The sequence below is a fragment of the Capra hircus genome, chromosome 3, assembly GCF_001704415.2.
Source record: "Capra hircus breed San Clemente chromosome 3, ASM170441v1, whole genome shotgun sequence".
NCBI lineage: Eukaryota > Metazoa > Chordata > Mammalia > Artiodactyla > Bovidae > Capra > Capra hircus.
Window position 1 is genome coordinate 111018582 of NC_030810.1, and position 23530 is coordinate 111042111.

General features: G+C 43.1%; 1 protein-coding gene across 1 annotated transcript in view; it reads right to left on the reverse strand.

Moving 5' to 3' along the window:
• CD48 (CD48 molecule) overlaps window positions 1–23278 on the reverse strand; it is a gene marked incomplete at its 5' end in the record, with an annotated part of 37166 nt that extends 13888 nt beyond the window's left edge. Inside the window, 1 exon segment of the mRNA XM_018046384.1 lies at window positions 23008–23278. Within this exon segment, the coding sequence (XP_017901873.1) occupies window positions 23008–23278 (271 nt within the window).

Genomic DNA, 23530 nt, shown 5'->3' on the forward strand with positions numbered 1-23530 from the left:
ACTGTTTCTTAAGTATCATAATGTGCCCACCTGGGCCAGTGTAGCAGCCCTGTCTTACGCTTGTGTGTGTGAGTCACTTAGTTGTGTCCAACTCTCTGTAACCCCATGCATTGTAGCCTGCCAGGCTCCTCTGTCAATGGTATTCCCAGGCAAGAATATTGGACTCGGTAGACACTCCCTTCTTTAGGGGATCTTCCTGTCCCAGGGATTGAACCTGGGTCTCCGGCACTGCAGGCAGATTCTTTACCATCTGAGCCACCAGGGAAGTCTTACGGTTGGGTCCTGGATAAAAGAATCAAAGATGACTCTTATGACATATACAGCAGAGGAGCAGTGAAGAAGCTGCCCAGAAAGTTGTTTCTCAAAAGATACAACACAAAAGAGTGCTTTGTGTATCATTCATGGTTTCAGATATCTACAAAGCAATGAAAAGCAGCTAGAGAAACCTTGAAATAAAAACCCAGCCGTCTCAAATGGGCTGAGACTCATGCTGGCGAATAGCAAAGGAAAAGTGAGTTTTGGGAAAAGGATATGAAAAAAGAAAGAATATATGTATATGTATAGCTTCCCTGGTAGCTCAGCTGGTAAAGAATCCACCTGCAATGTGGGAGACCTGGGTTTGATCCCTGAGTTGGGAAAATTCCCTGGAGAAGGGAAAGGCTACCCACTCCAGTATTCTGGCCTGGAGAATTCCATGGATTGTATAGTCCATGGGGTTGCAAAGAGTCAGACACGACTGCGCAACTTTCACTTTCACTTTCATAGGTATAATAGAGTCACCTCGCTGTACACCTGAAGCTAACACAATATTGTAAATCAACTATACTCCACTATAACATAAAAATTATTTTAAAAAGGAAAAGTGAGTTTTGCTATGAAATATCTAATGATAGTGTGGCCTTCGAAAGCCGCATCAAGATAGAAACAGAAGAAAGAATGCTTGATTAACCATAAAAAAATGGAAAAACATTCTACTCTTCTAAAAGGATCCTATAATCCAGTCACAAGTTGAATAAAGATGCATTAATATTACTATTATACTATAGATTGCAAAAATTAGCATACAGACATTGTAGTACAATTTGAGATATCAAAGTAGTGGTTTAGTCTATTACAGAGGATTTTCTAATAAACTCAGATAAATTCATTGATATTTTCCTTTTATTGTTGTTATTGTTCAGTCACTCAGTCATGTCTGACTCTTTGCAACCCCATGGACTGCAGCACTCCAGACCTCCCTGTCCTTCACCATCTCCCAGAGCTTGTTCAGACTCATGTCCATTGAGTCGGTGATGCCATCCAACCATATTGTCGTCTGTCATCCCCTTCTCCTCCTGCCTTCCATCTTTCCCAGCATCAGTGTCTTTTCCAATGAGTCAGCTCTTCGCATTAAGTGGCCAAAGTATTGGAGTTTCAGCTTTAGCACCAGTCCTTCCAATAAATATTCAGGGTTGATTTCCTTTAAGATTGACTGGTTGGATCTCCTTGCAGTCCAAGGGACTCTCAAGAGCCTTCTCCAACACCACAGTGCAAAAGCATCAATTCTTCGGTGCTCAGCTTTCTTGACGGTCCACCTCTCAGATGCACACATGACTGCTGGACAAACCATAGCTTTGACTAGACGGACTTTTGTCAGCAAAGTAATGTCTCTGCTTTTTAAGATGCTGTCTAGGTTTGTCATAGCTTTCCTTCCAAGGAGCAAGCATCTTTTAAATTCATGACTGCAGTGACTATCTTCAGTGATTTTGGAGCTCAACAAGATAAAGTCTGTCACTCTTTCCATTTCGTCCCCATCTATTTGCCATGAATTGATGGGACCAAATGCCATGATCTTAGTTTTGAGTTGAGTTTTAAGCCAGTTTTTTTCACTCTCCCCTTTTCCCTTCATCACGTGGCTCTTTAATTCCTCTTTGCTTTCTGCCATAAGGGTGGTATCATCTGCATATCTGAGGTTATTGTATTTCTCTCGGCAATCTTGATTTCTGCTTGTGCTTCATCCAGCCAAGCATTTCACATGATGTACTCTGCATATAAGTTAAATAAGCAGGGTGACAGTATATGGTCTTGATGTATTCTTTTCTCAATTTTGAACCAGTACATTGTTCCATGTCCAGTTCTAACTGTTGCCTCTTGACCTGTAAAAAGGTTTCTCAGGAAGCAGGTAAGATGGACTGTGGTTCCTTTCTCTTTAACAGTTTTCCAAAGTTTGTTGTGATCCACACAGTCAAAGGTTGTGTCAATGAGCCATAGTCAATGAAGCAGAAGTAGATGTTTTTCTGGAATTCCCTTGCTTTTTCTATGATCCAATGGATGTTGGCAATTTGATCTCTGGTTCCTCTGCCTTTTCTAAATCCAGCTTGACTATCTGAAAGTTCTTGGTTCATATACTGTTGAAGCCTCCCTTAGAGAATTTTGAGCATTACTTTGCTAGTGTGTGAGATGAGTACAATGGTGTGGTAGTTCAAACATTTTTGGCATTGCCTCTCTTTGGGACTGGAAGAAAAACACCTCTTCCAGTCCTGAGGCCACTGCTGAGGTTTCCAAATTTGCTGGCATATGGAGTGCAACACTTTCACAGCGTCATCTTTCAGGATTTGAAATAGCTCCGCTCGAATTCCATCACTTCCACTAGCTTTGTTTGTAGTGATGCTTCCTAAGGTCCACTTGACTTCACACTCCAGGATGTCTGGCTCTAGATGAGTGATCACACCATCATGGTTTTCTGGGTCATTAAGATCTTTTTTGTATAGTTCCTCTGTGTGTTTTTTTCCACTTCTTCTTAATATCTTCTGCTTCTGTTAGGTCCATACCATTTCTGTACTTTATTTTGGCCATCTTTGCATGAAATGTTCCCTTGGTATCTCTAATTTTCTTGAAAAGATCTCCAGTCTCTCCCATTCTATTGTTTTCCTCCATTTCTTTAGTTTGATCACTTTAGGAAGGGTTTCATGTTTCTCCTTGTTATTCTTTGGAACTCTGCGTTCAGATGGGTGTATCTGTCCTTTTCCCCTTTGCCGTTCGCTTCTCTTCTTTTCACGGGTATTTGTAAGGCCTCTTCAGACAACCGTTTTGCGTTGTTGCATTTCTTTTTCCTGGAGATGACTTTGATCACCACTTCCTGTTCTATGTTATGAACCTCCATCCATGGTTCTTCAGGCACTCTGTCTATCGGATCTACTCCCTTGAATATATTTGTCGCTTCCACTGTACAATTGCAAGGGATTTGATTTAGGTCATACCTGCATGAAGGCAATGGCATCCCACTCCTGTACTCTTGCCTGGAAAATCCCACGGACGGAGGAGCCTGGTAGGCTGCAGCCCATGGGGTCGCGAAGAGTCAGACACGACTGAGCGATTTCACTTTCACTTTTCACTTTCACGCATTGGAGAAGGAAATGGCAACCCACTCCAGTATTCTTGCCTAGAGAATCCCAGGGATGGGGGAGCTTGGTGAGCTGCCGTCTATGGGGTCGCACAGAGTCGAACACGACTGAAGGGACTTAGCAGCGTACCTGCATGACCTAGTAATTTTCCCTACTTGCTTCAACTTGCGTCTGCATTTTACAATAAGGATTTCATGCTCTATGCCACAGTCAGCTCCCAGTCTTGTTTTTGCTGATTTTATAGAGCTTCATCATTAGCTGCAAATAATATAATCATTCTGATTTCGGTATTGACCATCTGGTGATATCCGTGTGTAGAGTTGTCTCCTGTGTTGTTGGAAGAGGGTGTTTGTTATGACCAGTGTGTTCTCCTGGCAAAACTCTGTTATACTTTCCCCTGCTTCATTTTGTACTCCAAAGCTGCCTCTCCAGGTATCTCTTGACTTCCTCCTCATTTTCTTATATATATATATATATATATATACATATATATACACACACACATATATATACATACATATATTTGTTTTTCTGGATATTTTTGTTTTTCAAACAAATTTTAAAGTTAATTGAAAAATATTTTGATTTGCCTTTTAACAATTCCATATTTTATTCGATATAAAACTAGTTAAAGTACTACTTTGATTCAATTCTAACAAGAAGTAGCTGTTCATGTGTCTGAATGCTTAGGATAAAATAACTGTATTTATGTGCAGTTTATAAATGAGGCAGACCTTTCCTATGTTTACCCATGTTTCTTGTCTGTACAGAAGTAAAATTAAAATGGTGTATGGGAGGGGAATCAGACCAAAAGAAGTGGTAATTTCATACAAAAAGGCCTACCCAGGAAGAACAAGGAAGTGCTAAAGGGGAAATTCTGAATACTCTAAAGCAAGTCATGTGGTTTCTCATAAAATTTCAAGAACCAAAAGCGTTGTTTTAAAGATACTGACATGGACTTACATGCAGCTCTCTACTGAGATAAACTGTTTAGCAAATGTGTACAAACCTTTCAGGGAAGTAATTTGGCAATAAGCAGCAAGACTTCAGATGCATGTCATGGGGCAGGATGAAGAGTACAGTGCTCTTTCCTTAGTTGGGAAGTCTCATGAATTTAATCAGCCAGATGGCAGTGACCAAATGCATGGTGAGGAAGCCCCAGGTTTGTGGAGGCTTATTACACAGCAATAGATAGCTGGAACCAAGATGAGGAGTTAGATTTTGGAAATGTGTTTGAAGATGGTGAAATAGCAGAGATTCAGTTCTGTGGCCCAGGAGAGAGCACTGGGCTTTGGAATTTCCTGATGATATTCCTGGCTCTTATCTGTCTCGAACTGTATTGTGGTATTGTGGTCACAATCACAGAGCAATTTCACATTCATATTTCATTGATCTTAATAATAACCCCTTGACAAAATGGGGAGTGTATCATTATACCCGTAATAGAGTTGAGAAAATTGAGACTCAGGAAGCTTTTACGATTTATAGGAAACCCCACAGCTTAGAACTCAGAACATAGGTCTTAAAGCAATTATCCTCCAATTAAAAATCAAATTAAGAAAAAAGAAGATAAGTTTCTGATTCCCAGAATAAGCTACTTCTAGTCACTTTGTGGTGCTAGAGGGAGACAAGGAAGATGCCTGCTAGTGAGGAGTGGGCCTGGAGATCAGAGAGCTGAGAACCTCAAGTCTGAGGAGGGCCAAAAGAGGAGATTTAAAAAATACTTCCCAAATATCTCCACAGAAACATGCATTACTGGGAAAAAAAGAATAACGATACCCCCAGGAAAATCTGGACAGATAGCCTGAATGGAAGTTCTTTGGTGTCATTCATTCGTAGGCTTAACAATTATTTTTTCAGCCCATGCCACGTGCTAGGCACTGTATTAGGTTCAGCAATGGACAAGGTCCCTGTGCTCAAGAGATCCAGGAAGCAGACAGCCAAGCAGTTCACCAGCCATAACCTGGAAGCTGAGGCTTCTGGGAGGAAGTGACGCAAGAATGGGAGGGGCTGGAGAGGGGGCATGCAGGACATTTCAGGCAGAAGGAAAGGCATGTATATAGGCCTAGAGGCAAGAGAGAAAGCACCTCCTCCAAGGCAAAGCACAAAGTTGAATTTAGACAAAATGTGGTTATGGGGTGTTTTTTTATCACTCATTCATGTCCAAGTCTTTTGTGACCCCATGGACTGTTGCCCACCAGCCTCCTCTGCCCTTGGGAGTTCCCAGGCAAGAATACTGGTGTAGGTTGCCGTTTCCTTCTCCAGGGTGTCTTCCTGACCCAAGGATTGAACCCACATCTCCTGCATTGGCAGGTGGGTTTTTTTGTAAAGTCTCTGTGCCACCAGGCTTTGGCGTGAGGGAGTCATAAACTGAAGATAAAAGAACTATCTGCAGGCGTACTCTGCACATGAGGAGATTTACACACAATGGCCTCATGTCTAGAGAAAGCACTGAGATAGTCCACTTCTCTTGGCATGTCTATCTTTCCCAACAATCGTATGAATACTTCATACCAGCCCCTACTCCCAAGGTCATATTAGTGACCTATGAGCTGAGTAAGCCCCATGGAGCTCACACAGCCACAGGAGGCCTGAAGACAGCATGTCTCTAGACGTAGTGTAGGGGAGCAGAATGTGCCACCCTAAGATGTCTCTTTGGCATATTAATTGTTTCAAGTAGGTTGTTTTCTAAGGAAGTAGCAGACATGGTAAACATTCTGAAAACCTTGTACGAGTTACTCTTTCATAAGAAACATTTATATTTGTAAGGGAAACCTCCACTAATAAAGCTGTCTCCCTCTCTGTACCAGACGAGGATGACCAAATCTCTAGAAACTCTTATCAATGCAGAAGGCACTAACTTAAATCTGTCTAACAACCTTACTTTTATTTGCTGTGTTTTTCCTGATAACCTCCCCAAACTTTCATCCTCAACATTCTCTTTTGTCTTTAGCAGAGGATGGTATCTAAGATGAGGGCTTCAGCCATTTTAGCAAGTTACTTGTTTTTTCTGGGTTTCACCCGTGTGAAGTTGCTAGTTGTGTCCAACTCTTTGTGACCCCATGGACTGCAGCCTACCAGGCTCCTCCCTCCATGGGATTCTCCAGGCAAGAGTACTAGAGTGGCTTGCCATTTCCTTCTCCAGGGCTTCCCGACCCAGGGATCCAACCCGGGTCTCCTGCCTTCCAGGCAGATGCTTTAACCTCTGAGTCACCAGGGAAGCATGTACACAATATTAAACTCTGATTTTCTCCTGTTAGCTGATCTCATGTCACTTTCATTCTTACACCAGTCAGAGATCCTAGAAGGGCGGAAAAAATTTTCTTCCTCCCCCAAAGCCAGTCATAAGCCAGATCAAATGTCCTGCCACCCTGAGAGGCCTTGCATGGTAGCCACCAGGATTTCCTTTGAGTATGGCTATCTCATCTGCCTCAGAGTCACATACTATCATAATTTTAAAATGTTATATTTGTTTCCCGTGCCCAAACTCACTTTTACTCATTTTTGCCACAGTAGTGAGCATTAAAGCACCTTTAATGAAAAAGACTTAAGTATTTATTAGGGGGAATAGCGAGAAAGGCAATAGCTTAGCTCTCAGTTCTCAGCTGACCTCGGAAGACAGGTAGTGGAGGGCTGGACAAGTGTAACAGGAAAAGGAAAGTTGCCACACAAGGGGATAGAACACAACCATGGCAGAACGAACTTAGCTTTTAATCAGATGTTCCAGGGTTTCCCTGCTACTGAGGCCTCTGCTCAGACTCCCACTCAGCGACCCTAGACAGAGCCATCCTTCCCAAGTTTCCTTTCCCACAATTTTGATTTCTCTCTGGAGCAATGACATTATTTACTTTTGCTCATGAAACAACCCCTTGCATAGACAGAGGTCTCAAAGAAGGCCTCAAGGATCACGGCATCCCGGAGCCTGCAGTGTGGCAGCTGCCCTTGTGGCCTTCTGTTCTTTGTAATGCAAAGAGACTTCACAGATGATGCACCATGGCACGAAATGGGAGAGGACTACTCCATCTCACCAAAGTTCTATTTGTGTTGCTTCCGCCTGAGACAAGAGATGGAGCCTGATTTTCCAAAGCTTAAGGAAGACTCCCCAACCCCGCTGCCAGGATGAAAATCCATGCTGCCTGGAGCCACTACTCCACTTCAGGTGGAGACACACCTGTATTCCCTTTTCCATCTGACTGGGCCTCCAGTGCACAGTTACAGGCGGACAGTCTGTGGAAAGTACCTTGTATGCTGGTTGCCAGGAACAAGACAGGCAGCAGTAGAATTTCCAGAGTCGGAGACCACTCGCGCCTTCTGGAGCACATGCTCCTCTTCTCCAGAACATTACAGGAACTCTGGACACAGACCAGAGCCAAGCCAGAAAGAGACCAAAGATACCTTTAATTCACGGCTTAAGGTTAGAACTCTCCAACCAGCAACTCATAGTTGGGGCCTGGGGACCGAAAACAGGAAGCCCCATCCGTTCCGTTTTTTTTTTTTTTTTAAATTAACCAGTAAGAAACTAAGAACAGACTTGTGGTTATGGGGGCAGAGGGAGAGGGTGGGAAGAATTGAGAGAGTAGCCCTTTAACAACCATCACCATATGTGAAACTAGACAGTTGGTGGAAATTTCTAGTGTGACGCAGGGTGCAAATGACAAACTAGAGGGGTGGGATGGGGTGAGAGGTGGGAGGGAGGCCCATGAGGGCGAGAATATATGTATACCTATAGCGGGCTCATGTTGATATATGGCAGAAATGAACACAATGTTGTAAAGCAATTATCCTTTGATTTGAAATCAATAAATTTGAATTAAAAAAACAATTTTGTTTGAATGTGTGTTAGTTCTCTTTTCTGGTGAGAGGATCCATAGATTCTACTGGTTTCCAGAGGGATTGGTACTCAGAAAATATTAAAGACCCCTGATAGTGAATATCTGCCTTTGGTTTCCCAGTCAGGAAACACCCTGATTAACCAGAGTACCCACCCTAGGGGATTTCTGACCTGAGCCAACTCTAAATCATGTGAGGAGTAGAAAGTAGATCATGTGTGGCGTAGGCTGAGAGCACAAAATGTGGAAAATCAGATCTACACAGTTTGAGTATTGGTCTCCCCCCTCCACCCCCAAGCTCTTCCTCCCTTATGGGTAAGTTCACTATTTAAACCTTTACATTGGCCTACTCACTGAACATCAGTATTATTATTATTAACCTATATACAAATATTGTGTTACTAACCTATTATCACAGGTTACTTGACCCAAATGAATGTATTCTGCACCCTTGGGTCTAAGAGTTTCAGGCCCATCCCTCTTGAATCTAAATGAATTATTCGCCCACCCAGGACACTTTGAAGACCCATAGGAAAGTCACAGTCCCTGATGTACCATATTTGTAGCAGTTTCAGACTGGGGACATTTCTGATTTTCACCATGGAGATGACCAATAAAAACTGCTCTCCTCAATCTGTGAGCTCCTGCCTTGGAAGTAGTTACCCTCCCCGAAAGATCAGCATGGGGAAATGGAGTCAGCTCACTACCTGAAACTGCATAGGACACCCTATTTACCTGATCATATTGGAGCCCTGTGAGGTGAGGAAAACGGGGATTACTACTTGTATTTGATAACTGAAACTCAGCGTCAGATTTGCCTGAGGTCATGTGCAGCTCCAGTCAAGCCCAGTCTTCTTCACTCAGCTCTTCCCTTCCTGCGAGCTACAGTCAATCTTTGGACTAGAAATCTTTGGACTAGAAGAAAAGATGAGACTGAAGTGGAATGAACAAGATCAAAGTGAGGTTGACTAAGGAAGACTTTAAAGCAAACCGTGAGAAAGAAGCCGAGCAGGAGTATTCTTTACCACTGATGCCCCGGGGAAGCCATCTGAGAAGGAGTAGGGCAAATGACAGATCAAGGTAAGGGACAGAAGTGAACCGTGCGTGGGCTTTGCTCGGACTTTGGCTCCTCTGGGGATTTTGCAAAAGGGCTGTTGTCCAGTGTTTTGCTGAAGCATTTGAGATCTGAACCAGCAGAGAATAGAAAAATCTATTCCCAACCAACTAGGATGAAAGGTGGGACCTCCCTGTTGGCACTAGTGGTAAAGAACCCACCTGCCAATGCAGGAGACACAAGATACGTGGGTTTGATCCCTGGGTTGGGAAGATCCCCTGTAGGAGAGCATGGAAACTCAACTCCAGTATTCTTGCCTGGAGAATCCTACGGACAGAGGAGCCTGGCAGGCTACAGTTCATGGGATCGCACAGAGTGGGACACGACTGAAGTGACTTAGCACACACCCATGCAGGATGAAAGTGAAAGGAAATGGCAACCCACTCCAGTGTTCTTGCCTGGAGAACCCCGGGGATGGGGGAGCCTGATGGGCTGCCGTCTTTGGGGTCGCACAGAGTCAGACACGACTGAAGCGACTTAGCAGCAGCAGCAGATGCAAGAGGACTTCTTGCTGATTCCAGTAGGGGCAGTACAACGCTGCAGGTGTTCCCTCCTCCCTGTATCTATTGGATATTTCTAGAGCTACAAGTGAGGATGTAGAAATAAAAGCTATACTCTTGTCTTCTTTTAAGCAGCTTGCAAACTCATGAAGAACCAGACAAAGAAGAAAAGCATTACAATGTGGTTGTGAAACTATGGGGTCACTTAGAAAGACTACAGAAATACAAACTATGTTATGAGAGGAGGCTACTGGGGGATGAGTGAATAGGTGCAACTCCTTTTAAGAATGATGAAAGTATCTTGTATAAGGAAGATGAGCATGGGTAATATCTGAGAAACTAGAGAACTTGGCTATTTCAGGAAATGGAGGATATTTTAATGAGGCTGAAATAAAAGGAAAGAAAAACAGGTCTATAGTGTTAAGGTTTTAGCATGCATAGATTAGGAGCTTGGATTTTATCCTGAAGCCTTTCAAGGAGATGTAAATAAAGGATTTGGGGCATAGAAGTGTTCTACTTCAATTCACAGGTTGGAAAGAAATCTGAAGAAGAGGAGAATGAGACTAGAAGCAAGGAAGTATTCCAAGGGTGTTGGAAGAATTCATCTACCATTAAAGAAGGCCTGAGCTGCAGGGTGCGGCAGATGAAGAGAAGTCAGATTCAGCAAAGCTTGATTTTTTTATATGCAGGTTGACAGAGAGGGAGAAGATAGAGTCTGGTTGCTGGCTTGAGTGATCAACCCAAGATAGGAGAAGGGATAAACTGGAACACGAGAAATGGTAAGTTCAGTGTGGGATATGTTACGATTAAGATGCCTAAGACAGAGTTGAATATTTGGATGTGGGGCTCAAGAGAGCGATCTGAGCTACCTACCAAGTACATGATTATGCAGCACATAAATTGTGGTTGAGGTCAGACCATGTGCTAGAAGGATCTCTCTCAGAGTACGTAAAGTGAAAAGGGGGTTGAGGGTTGAGGAGGGGCATCCCCTGTGGCTTATTCATGCCAGCCACCATGTCAGAAATACCATAGGCTGTATGGCTTAAAGGACATACATTTACTTCTCACAGTTCAGGAGGCTGGGAAGTATAAGAGCAGGGCACCAACAGACTCAGAGTCTAGCAAGAGTCCACTTACTGATGCAGAGATGAGCATCTTCACACTGGAAGATGTCCACTGGCGTTACATGGCAGAAGAGAAGAGGGAGCTCTCTGAGAGAACTCTCTTTTTAAAAAGTCTTAATCTACAGTGAGGCCAAGATAGCATAGTAGGAAGACCTTGAGCTCATGGGTATATCAAAATTAGAACTATTTACCTCTTTACTATTGGCCTCTTTAGACAGATTTATTCCTAAGTAGTTTATTATCTTTGTTGCCATGGTGAATGGGATTGTTTCTTTAATTTTTCTTTTTGATTTTTCATTGTAGTGTATAGGAATGCAAGAGATTTCTGTGTATTAATTTTATACCCTGCAAATTTACTGTATTCATTGATTAGCTCTAGTACTTTTCCGGTGGCATCTTTAGGGTTTTATATGTATAGTATCATGTCATCTGCAAACAGTGAGAGTTTTTATTTCTCTTTTCCAATCTCGATTTTATTTCTTTTCCTTTTCTGATTGCTGTGGCTAGGATTTCTAAAACTCTGTTGAATAGTCGTGGTCACAGTGGGTACCTTGTCTTGTTCCAGATTTTAAATGAAATGCTTTAGGTTTTTCACCATTGGGAATAATGTTTGCTGTAGGTTTGTCACATATGGTCTTTCTTCTGTTGAGGTATGCTCCTTCTGTGCCTGCTTCTGGAGAATGTTCATCTTAAATGATTGTTGAAGTTTGTCAAAAGCTTTCTCTGTGTCTCTTGAGATTATCATATGGTAATTTATCTTTCAATTGGTTAATATGGTATATCACATTGATTGATTTCCATATATTGAAGAATCTTTGCATCCCTGGGATAAAACTGTCTTGATTATGATATGTAACTCTTTTTATGTTGTGTTGGATTCTGATTTCCAAACTTTTGTTGGGGATTTGTGCATCTATGTTCATCAGTGATATTGTTCTGTAATTTTCTATTCTTGTGGCATCTTTGGTTTTGGTATCAGTGTGATGGTGGCCTCATAGAATGGATTAGGGCGTTTTCCTTCCTCTGCAATGTTCCTGAAGAGTTTGAGCATGAAACCTGTTAGGTCTTTTGGTAGAATTTGCCTGAAGCCATCTGGCCCTGGGCTTTTGTTTTTTGAAAGACTTTTATTATAGTTGCAATTTCATGTTTGTGATTGGTCTGTTCATATTTTCTGTTTCTTCCTGGTTCAGTTTTTGAAGGTTACACTTTTCTAAGAATCTGTCCATTTCTGCCAGTTTCTCTATTTTATTAGTATATAATTGCTCATAAGAGTCTTATGATCTTTTATCTTTTGAATTTCTGTGTTGTTCATTGTAACTTCTCCTTTTTCATTTCTAATGTGATTGATTTGAATCTTACCCTTTTTTTCTTGATGAGTCTGGCTAATGGTTTGTCAATTTTGTTCATCTTTCAAAGAACCATCTTTTAGTTTTATTTATCTGTGCTATTGTCTCCTTTGCTTCTTTTTCACTTATTTAAGCTCTGATCTTTATGATTTACTTCTTCTACTGACTTAGGGTTTTTAATCTTCTTTTACTAGTTGCTTTAGGTGTGAAGTTAGGTTCTTTAGTTGTCGTTTCTCTTGTTTCTTGAGGCAGGCTTGTATGGTTGTTAACTTCCCTCTTAGCATTGCTTTTATTCATCCCACAGGTTTTGAGTGGTCATGTTTTCATTGTCATTTGTTTCTAGGCATATTTTCATTTCCTTTTTGATTTCTTCAGTGATCTGTTGGTTATTCAGAATTGTATGGTTTAGGTTCCATGTGTTTGTGGTTTTTTTTACAGGTTTTTTTTTTTTTTTCCCTGTAGTTGGTATCTAATCTTATAAATACCATTGTGGTCAGAAATGATGCTTGAAATGATTTCAATTTTTTTAAATTTACCAAGATGTGATAAACCCTGGAGAATGTTCCAAATGCACTTGAGAAAGAAAGGAAATCTATCATTTTGGGGTTAAGTGCCCTATAGATACTACCAGGTCTAACTGGTTCAATGTATAATTTAAAGGTTGCGCTTATTAATTTTCTGTCTGGCTGATCTGTCCATTGGTGTGAGTGGGGTGTTAAAGTCCCCTACTATTAGTGTGTTACTATCAATTTCCATTTTAATAGTTGTTAGCATTTGCCTTATATATTGAGGTGCTCCTATGTTGGGTGCATATATGCTTATAATTGTTATATCTTCTTCTTGGATTGATCCCTTGATCATTTTGTAGTGTTCTCTGTTGTCTCTTGTATTGGTCTTTATTTTAAAGTCTATTTTATCTGATGTGAGTAGCCCTCCCATTTTCTTTTGATTTCCATTTGCATGGAATATCTTTTTCCAACCCCTCACTTTCAGTTTTTATGTGTTCCCAGGTCTGAGGTGGGTCTCTTATTGACAGTATATATAGCTCAGTTCAGTTCAGTTCAGTCACTCAATTGTGTCCGACTAAGACTCCAAGGACTGAAGCACACCAGGCTTCCCTGTCCTTCACCAACTCCCAGAGTTTCCTCAAACTCCTGTCCATTGAGTTGGTGATGCCATCCAACCATCTCATCCTCTGTCATTCCCTTCTCCTCCTGCCTTCAATCTTTCCCAGCATTAGGGTCTTTCAGTTCTTCATATCAGGTGGCCAAAGGACTGGAGTTTCAGCTTCAGCATTAGTCCTTCCAATGAATATTCAGGACTGATATCCTTTTCGATTGACTGATTGGATCTTCTTTCAGTCCAAGGGACTCTCAAGAGTCTTCTCCAGCACCGCAGTTCAAAAGCATCAATTCCTTCGGTGCTCAGCTTTCTTTACAGTCCAACTCTCACAGCCATACATGACTACTGTGAAAACCATAGCTTATGGTTTTTTTTCCTTTCATCACTTTAAGTATATCCTGCTACTCTTTTCCGGACTACAGAGTTTCGTTGAAAAATCAGCTACTGGCCTTCTGGGGATCCCTGTGTATGTTATTTGTTGTTTTCACTTGCTGCTTTTAATATTTGCTCTTTGTGTTTAATTTTTGTTCATTTGATGAATATGTGTCTTGGCGTATTTCTCCTTGGGAGAAATCCTGTGTGGGATTCTCTGGTCTTCCTGGACTTGGGTGGCTATTTCCTTTCCCATTTTAGGGAAGCTTTTGACTATAATCTTCTCAAATATCTTCTCATACCTTTTCATTTTGTCCTCTTCTTCTGGGACCCCTATGATTCAAATGTTGGGCCACTTAATGTTGTCCCAGAGGTCTCTGAGACTGTCCTGCTGCTGCTGTGTCGCTTTCGTCATGTCCGACTCTGTGTGACCCCAGAGACGGCAGCCCACTAGACTCCCCTATCCCTGGGATTCTCCAGGCAAGAACACTGGAGTGGGTTGCCATTTCCTTCTCCAATGCATCAAAGTGAAAAGTGAAAGTGAAGTCACTCAGTCTTGTCTGACTCTTAGCAACTCCATGGACTGCAGCCCACCAAGCTCCTCCACCCATGGGATTTTGCAGGCAAGAGTACTGGAGTGGGGTGCCATTGCCTTCTCCATGAGACTGTCCTCATTTCTTTTTATCCTGTTTTCTTCATGTTGCTCTGTTTCAGCTGTTTTTGCTATTCTATCTTCCAGCTCACTTCTCTAATCTGCTGCTTCTCTCATTCTGCTCTTGGTTCCCTCTAATGTTTTCACCTCAGTTATTGTGTTCATTGCTGATTGTCTGTTCTTTAAATCTGGGTCCTTGGTGAAAATTTCTTGTATCATCTCAATCTGTGTCTCCAACCTGTTTATGTGTGCCTCTATTTTATTTCCACGATTTTAGGTCATCTTTACTATCATTATTCTGGATTTATTTTCATGTAGACTGCTTATTTCATCATTTGTGTGGTCTTTTGGCTTTTCACCATGTCCCTTCAGCTGCTGCATGCTTCTATGTCAGTTCATATTGCTGACTTTACTGTGTTTGGTTGGAAGTTGTGGTTCCTTTTAATTGTGCTGTCTTCCCCCTGCCCCTTGGGGGTAGCTGTGATTCCTGGTGCCTAATGAAGTTTCCCTGATAGGGGGACTTGTGTCTGTGTTCTGGTGGATGGAGTTGGATCTTGTCTCTCTGAAAGGTAGTGCTGTGTCCAGTAGTGTGTTTTGTGGTGTCTATGAGCTTGGTATGTTTGGGGGCAGACTTTCCACAACTGGGCAGGTTTGTGCTCCTATTTTGCTAAAGATTTGGCATGAGGCATCTGGAACTAGAGCTTGCAGGCCTTGGAGTGGGGCTTGGTCTTAGATTTGATACAGAGACTTTTGAGAGGGCTCTCACCTATTAATATTCCATGGTGTCGGGAGTTCTCTGGTGGTCCAAAATCCTGAACTTCGGTATCCAACCTCTGAGGATCAGGCCCATCCCCTTAGTGTAGCACCAAGATTTCACAGGCCACACAGCACAGAAAACAACATCCCAAGACTAATGGTGAAACAACAGTCAACAGCCAAGAACACCCAAAGAGACACACACTTACAAAGACAAGAGAGAAGAAGGAGAAAATCAAGGAAGTCAAAAGAGAAGAGAGCAATCAAGCCAATAATCAAGCCCCTAAGTGAAAATGAATACTAAAAATTAGACTCTCAAAAATACAAAATAAAAAACATGGAAAAAATTGCAGTGTAACTAAGCAGGACTAAGGAGTAGAAATAGGAAAATAAAATCAATTTATTTAAAAATAAGGTGATTTTTTGCAAAAGAAAAAGTAAGTTATAAAAAATAAAAATTAAAGGAGTAATAAAGAACATTATTAAACAATATAAAAAAAGGGGGAGGGAAAATATATAGAATGGTAGTGATAAGCATGTCCATGTGATTCCTCTGTTTTCCTGCTCCAGTCAATTTGCCTACTGAGAAAGCCCTCCAGTATTTCTAGCAACATCTGTGGACCTGTTGTGGGCAGTGTGGGGTTAGTTCAGAATAGATCTTGCCTTGCTCTATCTTGTATTTGCTTAAAATTCTATGTGTGTGCATGCATGCTAAGTTGCTTCCGTTGTGTCTGACTCTTCGCAATCCTATGTACCCTAGTCTGCCAGGCTCCTCTGTCCAAGGGATTCTCCAGGTAAGAACATTGGAGTGGGTTGCCATGCCCTCTATAGAGAAAGAGCAAACGAGCCGAGATGGCATGATCAGGCTTTCCTGTCCCACACCTTGTAAACAATGATCATGTAACAGCTGAGGTCAATACAAGCTAGAGCAAGGCAAGATCTGAGTCTCAACTAACATCTGTGTTGCCTCAGTGCCATCAGAGTATCTTCATGGCAGTCAACCCTAGGTCTCTCCCTGAGGCCCAGCCCTCAAAACCTGAGCCTCTGCAACCCAGCACCCCTCTCCACAGCGGGCATGAGCATGTGAGCCTGTTCTCAGCTGGGAAGTGCTGCTCCGCATGATCTCTGTGTGAAGTCTCTCCATTTTGCCTTCTGAGCATATGCTGTTGCCCTGCCCTCTGAGGTTCCAAAGTTGAACCCGCCTGTGAGGGGGTTTCCTAGTGTATGGACTTTTCTCCTTCAGTACTCACTCCCCGGGGGTGCAGGTCCCCAACCTGATAGCCTTTGTGTCCCTTTTTGTCTTTAACTTTTCCCCTACCTCACTCTGAGGGGACTGGTTTGCCTTTCTGGAAGTCCGGGATCCTCTGCCAGCATCCAGAAGATGTCCTGTGGAGCTGTTTCACATGCACATGAGTTTTTGATGTATTTGTTGGGGGGAAGGTGGTCTCCCCATTTTATTCCAACATCAACTTGAAAGTGTCCCCTGCCTTTCTGTGTTTTTCAAGCTTCAACTGATAGGGTGAGACTCGCCCCCACCTCCCCAAACTGGAAAGGATCATCTGCTTTACTAAGCCTATTAATTCAAATGTTAATCTCACCCAGAAACACCCTCAGGGGCACCCAGAATAAGGTTTGACCAGTGACCGGGTCCCTTGTGGCCCAGTCAATTTACACGTGAAAGTAACCATCCAAGTCTAGGAAGAAAATGAAAGGGTTTGATGAACACACAGTATTGTCTCTGTCACAGAAGTGATAAGGGGAGGGAGAGGTAAGGTTGGTTTGATGTAAAGAGGAAGTGATCTGTGGTAGGACAGTTTGTTGAAAGGGAAAATTGTCTTTTAGTGACCCTATCAGCTCCAGGCCCATGAAGAACCACAGAGGAGTCAGACAAAGCTCAAAAATCCCCATTGTTATGCCGGTGGTGGGCCTGGGAGCTCTTGCCATCCTGTAATGAAAGACCATGGTGAGAGAGCTTTGTTGATTTGATGGGCTTTTTGGATCCTAGGATTCCACAATCAGTTTTGACAATTATAGCATTGTTTATTGAAACAAAACATTGCAGATTACATTCTGCCCATTTGTGGTGGGAAAGCACATATGTATATGTATGCTAGAAAGACAATTAGAAAGCATAAAATAAAATATTACTGTGATTATAAAAACTTCATTTGAATGTTCTTTTAGACATCTCAGTCCATTCCCTTATTCCATATAGCCAGAGCTTCTGTCCTGGTTAAGAGCCGATTGTCAATGAGGGCAAGATCTTGCAACCTTGAAGTTTCACTCTAGTTAGCTCTTCTCAGGTCCAGAGGAGATTGAGAACAGTGGTTACCATGATCACTAGCCAAGTTGCCATCCAAGCTACTCCAGAGGAGGAGGCTGAAAGAGTAAGAAAATGCGAAACATTTAGGTGTCCTGATTAATTTGTTGAGAAGGGGAAGGGGTGCTGGACGTTGGCAGGGAGCTTCCATAGCAAGGGAGTGTGTCTCCTCTCTGGATCCAGGCACAGTGTGCCCTGCACATCCTTTTTCCCAGATGAGCAAGAGCTCAATCTCCCAGATGTAAGGTAGAAAGAACACAGAAATCCTCTAAATATAACTGGCTTAGCTGAGTCCTGTACATGAAGATTATCTTGGCGTGTCTGTGGGCCTAGCAAAGAATCATTCTCCTACAGTGGACAGCAGTTAAGTAGGGCAGACCTTCAAGTGCAGTAGTTCAAATGATACTGTATGCTAAGTTTAGGGGAGAAAGGATTGCCTGTTGATCCACACTACCAACCATCAGTACCAACTCGGTGGGGAAGAAAAAAAAGAAAGGGAAACTAAGAGACAGAGAAGTGTAGGGCAAGGGAGAGGAGGAGAGGAGAGTGATAAATTCTGGAAGGGGAATTAAGGATACTCTTCTAGGATAATTGAGGTAGCTGAAAAGTAACAAGATGGGCTTAGACCTCAAAAAAGAAATGTATTCTTGCTTTCATCCTCTCTGTGAACGGGCAGTCACTTTCATTCTATAAAGAACAAGGACTGCGTCTCTTCCTTTTTCTGGATCTCAGAATATGGTGTTGACATAAAGGTGATTTTAGAACCACCCAGCCCACTGGTGGTCTCATGGTCAGACACCAAAGTCTTATACTGGATCTTTGGTGGTGGAAAAGCAGGGCGTTATCATGAAAGACTAGAAGACATGACCAGTTGGTTGGGAAGAACACAGAACTTATAGTTTCTATAGTTCGCGTGTGGGAGCAGAGGCAAAGAAATCAGCATAGGTGAGCAGGGTAGACTGGGTCCAGGAAGACCATGGAAGAGCCACGTCCCCAGGAGCCACGATCCCTGGTGACTGGGCGTGCAGAGGGTCTCAGGTAAATGTTGGCACCACGGGTACGAGTTATTCTGGAGAGATGTGTACACCAGGGCTTGGGGATATTATTCCAGGGGTGTGGAGAGTACAGGGCCTAGAATGCTAAAGAGAGTGATTCAAGTGTATCAAGTGGCCCCCAAATCCCTAGTGTCTCTAGAATTAAAAGGACTTGGTGGGTCTAATTTAACCACCACTCACTGAAGGCTTCTTTGATACTGTGCTAGGTAGTTACCTGTATTGTCTAGTTTAATTCTCAGAACAGTATGCGATAAGAACTATTATTTGTCCTATTTAAGAAGGACATGACTTGGAGAAGCTAAGTCACTTGTTTAGCTAATAAGTAATAGTCACAGGATTAATCCCAGGTGTGATTGATTCCAAGATCTATAATCGTAGCAACCCCACAATTGGACGTGTGTAGGCTTGAGAGAGAGCCAGGAGTGATGCTCTATTGAGTGGGGCCTCCCAGGAAATAAAGAAATCTCAAACAGGAAACCCAGAGTTTGCCTTTCCAACTTTATCAAGGGGCATACACCTGGGAAGAGCAGAGAATCTCAGTCCTAGGGCCAGGCTCCATTGCTCACCACTCATTCCCATTCATGTTCATCCATTTGGCCCTTCTTTGTTTTGCTTCTCACTCCTCCTCAACCACTCCTTGGCCCTTCTTTCCTTTGCTGTCTACCAGAAACACCTTTATGTCGCTGTACAACACTATCTGGACTGTTCCTCTACTTGCCTTTTTCCTCCCTACTCATCTTGAAATCTCAGTTTATCCTGCAAGGACCCTGCCCTCAGATTCCAGGACCATGCACTTATTAAAGCAGGACAGGCAAATGGGACATGAGAGCCCTTTGCAGGTGAGGACACTGAGCTCCACAAAGGCGAGGGAAGCTTGCTGAGAGATCATGTCAGAGACAGAAGGAGAATCCAAGTCTACCACACCTCACTGCTGCCTTTGGGATTCTCCACCAAACTCTATGACAGGCAGCGGGAAAAGATCCCCACACTTTTCTTCATTCAAGAGAAAACTAGTTACCCAGTGCTCACCTCAGCTCCCTTGGGAGAGACTCTTACCTTGTACACAGGGTGAAGTGAAGTGGATTGTGCTGTTTTGGCGGCTGATAGGATTGCTGACTTGGCAGGTATAAGACTTTGAGTAGCTTTGTGGCGTGTGGACATCTTCAAGCACACTGCTCTGTAGCTGTTTTGAAAAGGACCCTGATTCCCAATACCAAGTGTAGGTTACAGATTTGTCCTGGATCCCACAGGATAGCGTCAGGTTGCAGGTGTTCATTTTCTCTGTCATGTTAACATTTATTTCAGGCTTCTGTACAGGGTCTGAAGATGAAGATGTTATAAGATGAGACAATGGGTTTATGCATTTATGAAGCTTTTATGCTGGGAGGGTTTAGCCAACAAAGGGCAAAGGGAGGTCCTGAGGAGCAGCCATGGAGAAGAGGGCCCTGTAGAGGGAGCTAGTGGGCAATTTTGACCTCTGTAGGCTTCAGAGGGAAAGAGCTACTCCTTGGCGTGAAGCTAAACTGAATCCAGAAGGGGGAGCCAGTTACCCAGAAACAAAATGGAGTTATGCCCATCTGTGGGCGAGAAAGAACAGCAGAGTTTTAGCACAGAGATCAGCTAGAGTTGTACTTGATATCCCAACTGTCTGAGCTACTCAGGGCCCCTTCTCTAGCAATGACCCACACTTGGCACCTTACCCATCAGTCAGTCCTTCAAGAGTTCTTGGGCTCAGATACAATGAGAGTCCTGTAAGAGATAGCACTCTACACCTTTCCTGAACTCTGGCAGAACTACAGAGAACCTCATGGATGTCCCAGCGCAAGCTGGTAGTGATGAATTGCATCTGTTAACTTTGGCATCTCAGTGCCTGCCACAGAGCAGGCATCCTGATGAAAGGGAAAGGTGAATGGATGTAGGAATGGATGTATGTAGGGATGAAGCTGTTATGCAACAGAAAAGACAAAATACTCCCTTCACAGTGAGACAAGCTTGGGTCCTACACTTGCCTCTGAGAGAGTGGCTCTGAGAGGCAAGACAACTAACCCTCTGAACGCCTTCTCACATGGAAATGACCCTACTTCATAGCACAATGTTAGTAAGATACAGTACCATCATCTGTGAGTAAGTGCTTTTGCTGGGTGTGATGTAAGCATGTTGAAGGTCACAGCATCATCACTGCTTTCACCCTGTGGGCCGATGGGTTGAGATGTAATCCCATCATCTGCTCCTTCCTTGACTAGGACTGCTTTACCTGAAATCCTCTGAGGTCTTCTCCTTCTGGTCAAGGGTAAAACACCTGCAGAATCAATGCAGCTCAGAAGTCATAGGATTAAAATGTAGCAGAGAATTGACCCAATCCGAGCTGACTTCTGGGTTGTATGTCTGTGAGGGGCGATGGAAGCTCTACCAATCTGACCTCCTGAACTCGAGATCCATCTCCTCCATGAAGCCTTATCACATTGCTGGACTCCTCTTGCATACTTTACATGAGCAATCTTCATATGCTTATTCATTTCCTGTGGTCTGGCCTCAAGTCTAGTAAACCTTCTGCATTTCCCATAGTAAGCAGCTCACCCCTGAGCATTCCAGAGCCAGATGGAGCAGTCTGGTTCCAAGATGCCCCCTTTGAGCTTTAGAAATTCCGGAGCTGGACAGAAGGATGATCCTTCCACTAATTGCATCCTCAGAGCCTTATCCAGAGGCAAGTGTACTAAAGCCACATAGGCCTATGGCTTGTATGATATTCAGAAATTTTGCAAGTTGGTTGTAAAATGAAACTGATAGCCGTTTACAGTTGGCTGTGATGGAATATTTGCCACAAAAACTGGTAAATGATGTATATATGAGACCTTCTTTTTTTAATCACTGTAGGAACCTTTGAATATTTCCTGTTGCTAGTACATCTTGCAAGTTTAGGAATTATGATATGGAGGAAGTGAGCAAGAAGGTGATTCTAGCCTCTTAGACCAAGGGTCATCATGACCATGTTAGTGGGACATGAATATATACAATATTCTTCATTGTTTGTAGCATTTTAGCATTTTTACTGCTCCTCACCAGACACAAGACCTTCTGGCACATTTTTTTTGGTTATAATTTTATCATTTTTGACTGCACCATGCAGCATATGGGGTCTTTGTTCCCCAACCAGGAATTGAACTCAACACGCCCCCTGCAGTGGAAGCCTAGAATCTTAAGCATTGGACAACCAGGGAAGTTCCAGCATTGTAAAAGTGTTTTCACTTTCATTACCTACTTTGATTCTCATAACATCCTAAAAAGATATAATTATCCTCACAATATGATGAGGAACTCAAGTCTCTGAGGGGCACATCTCCCTTGGATGTCTGCGCAGCCCTCCTCCTCTCATAATTGACAATCTCCCCAAGAACCAAGTTTCTGCCTTATAAGCTGAGTCTTTGGACCCTAAGAGTATAAATCACATACCCAAACCAAGATGGGCTAGTCAATTTCTCTCTCTTGAGACTTTAACTAAGAGACATGAAAGCCTAGACTTTGAGAGAGATAGACTGTACTGGCAGGGACCCACCTTCACATGAAAGATGCCGGTGGCTAGAGGCTCTGGACTGAGCCAGGCTCTCATTCTTCCTCCTCTTCAGTCCTTTTCAACTCTTCTAAACTTCTTTCATTGCTTTAAGAAGTCATAGCTTAAAAAAAAATTCTCCTTTTTTGCTAAAGATATATCAAGTTGGTGTCCATTACTTGCCATCAACAGAATCTTTCCTAATGGGACAGAGATGTCAAGAACTTTCGCCAAGGTCACACAGCCAGTAAGTGTGGTCCAGTGGTTAAGAATCTGCCTGCCAATGCAGGGGACACGGGTTCCATCCCTGGTCCAGAAAGATGCCACATACTGCAGAGCAACTAAGCCCATGCATTACAACTACTGAAGCCCACACATCCTAGGGCCAGCAAGCTGCAGCTACTAAAGCCCACATGCCTAGAACCCATGCTCCACAATCAGAGCCTCCACCACAATGAGAAGCCCATGCACCACAACAAAGAGTAACCCCCACTTGCCACAATTCAAGAAAGTCTGCGTGGAGCAAGAAAGACCCAGTACAACCAAAAAATCAATTGAAAAAGAAGAAGAACTCAGAACTTATTTGGATTGACCACAAGAGAACATGAAGAGAACAGAGAGGAAACCATCTTTGTTGTCTCCTTCCTCTTCAAATCTTAGACTCTCTAATGTCAGAAGAGGTTTCAAATGTCCCAAAGTTATCTACTTTGGGGTCTGCTGGCCCAGACTCACTTCCAAGTGGAACTGGCTCCAGGAGAAATGGATTAAGCCTGTCCTGAGGTTTTCTCTCCCCCTCCCATGGAGAGTCCCCAGAATCACCAGGAAGCTTCCCAGTGATCTTTCGGAGCCCCAGAGTCGGGACTAGCCCTTTGGTTACCGTAACTCACCAAGCACCATCAGAGAGATCTTGTATTCCTCCTCATGTCCATTGTCCTTCAGCACCCTCAGGAGGTAAGTACTGCTGTCTTCCTTCTGGACCTTGCGGATGTGCAGTGTGCCACTTTGAGAATCAAGCGTGGCCCTGTCCTTAAATTTAGTATCGAAGTACTTAGTAGGCTCACCAGATTCCCACTCTACAATCTTCTGGTCAGTAGTATAAAGCCAGGTGAGTGATCTGTTTTTCTTAGGCAGATTGGAGATTTGCAGACTCACATTGTCACCGGGGGTTGCATATTTTGAATAGCCTGCCAATGAAAGTCAGAATGAGTGAGACCCATTTTAGAGAAAGCAGAGCTGCCCAGTAGCCCAAAGCCTGGGCTGGTGGAACAAGGAAGAAGGGAGAGATTTTTGCTTGGGGGGAGAGAGTATGATCTTTATCAGAGGACCTGACCCCTGATCAGGAATTCAGTGAAAGTGAGAGCTTGAGAGTCTTCCCTGGTGGCTCAGATGGTAAAGCGTCTGCTTGCAATG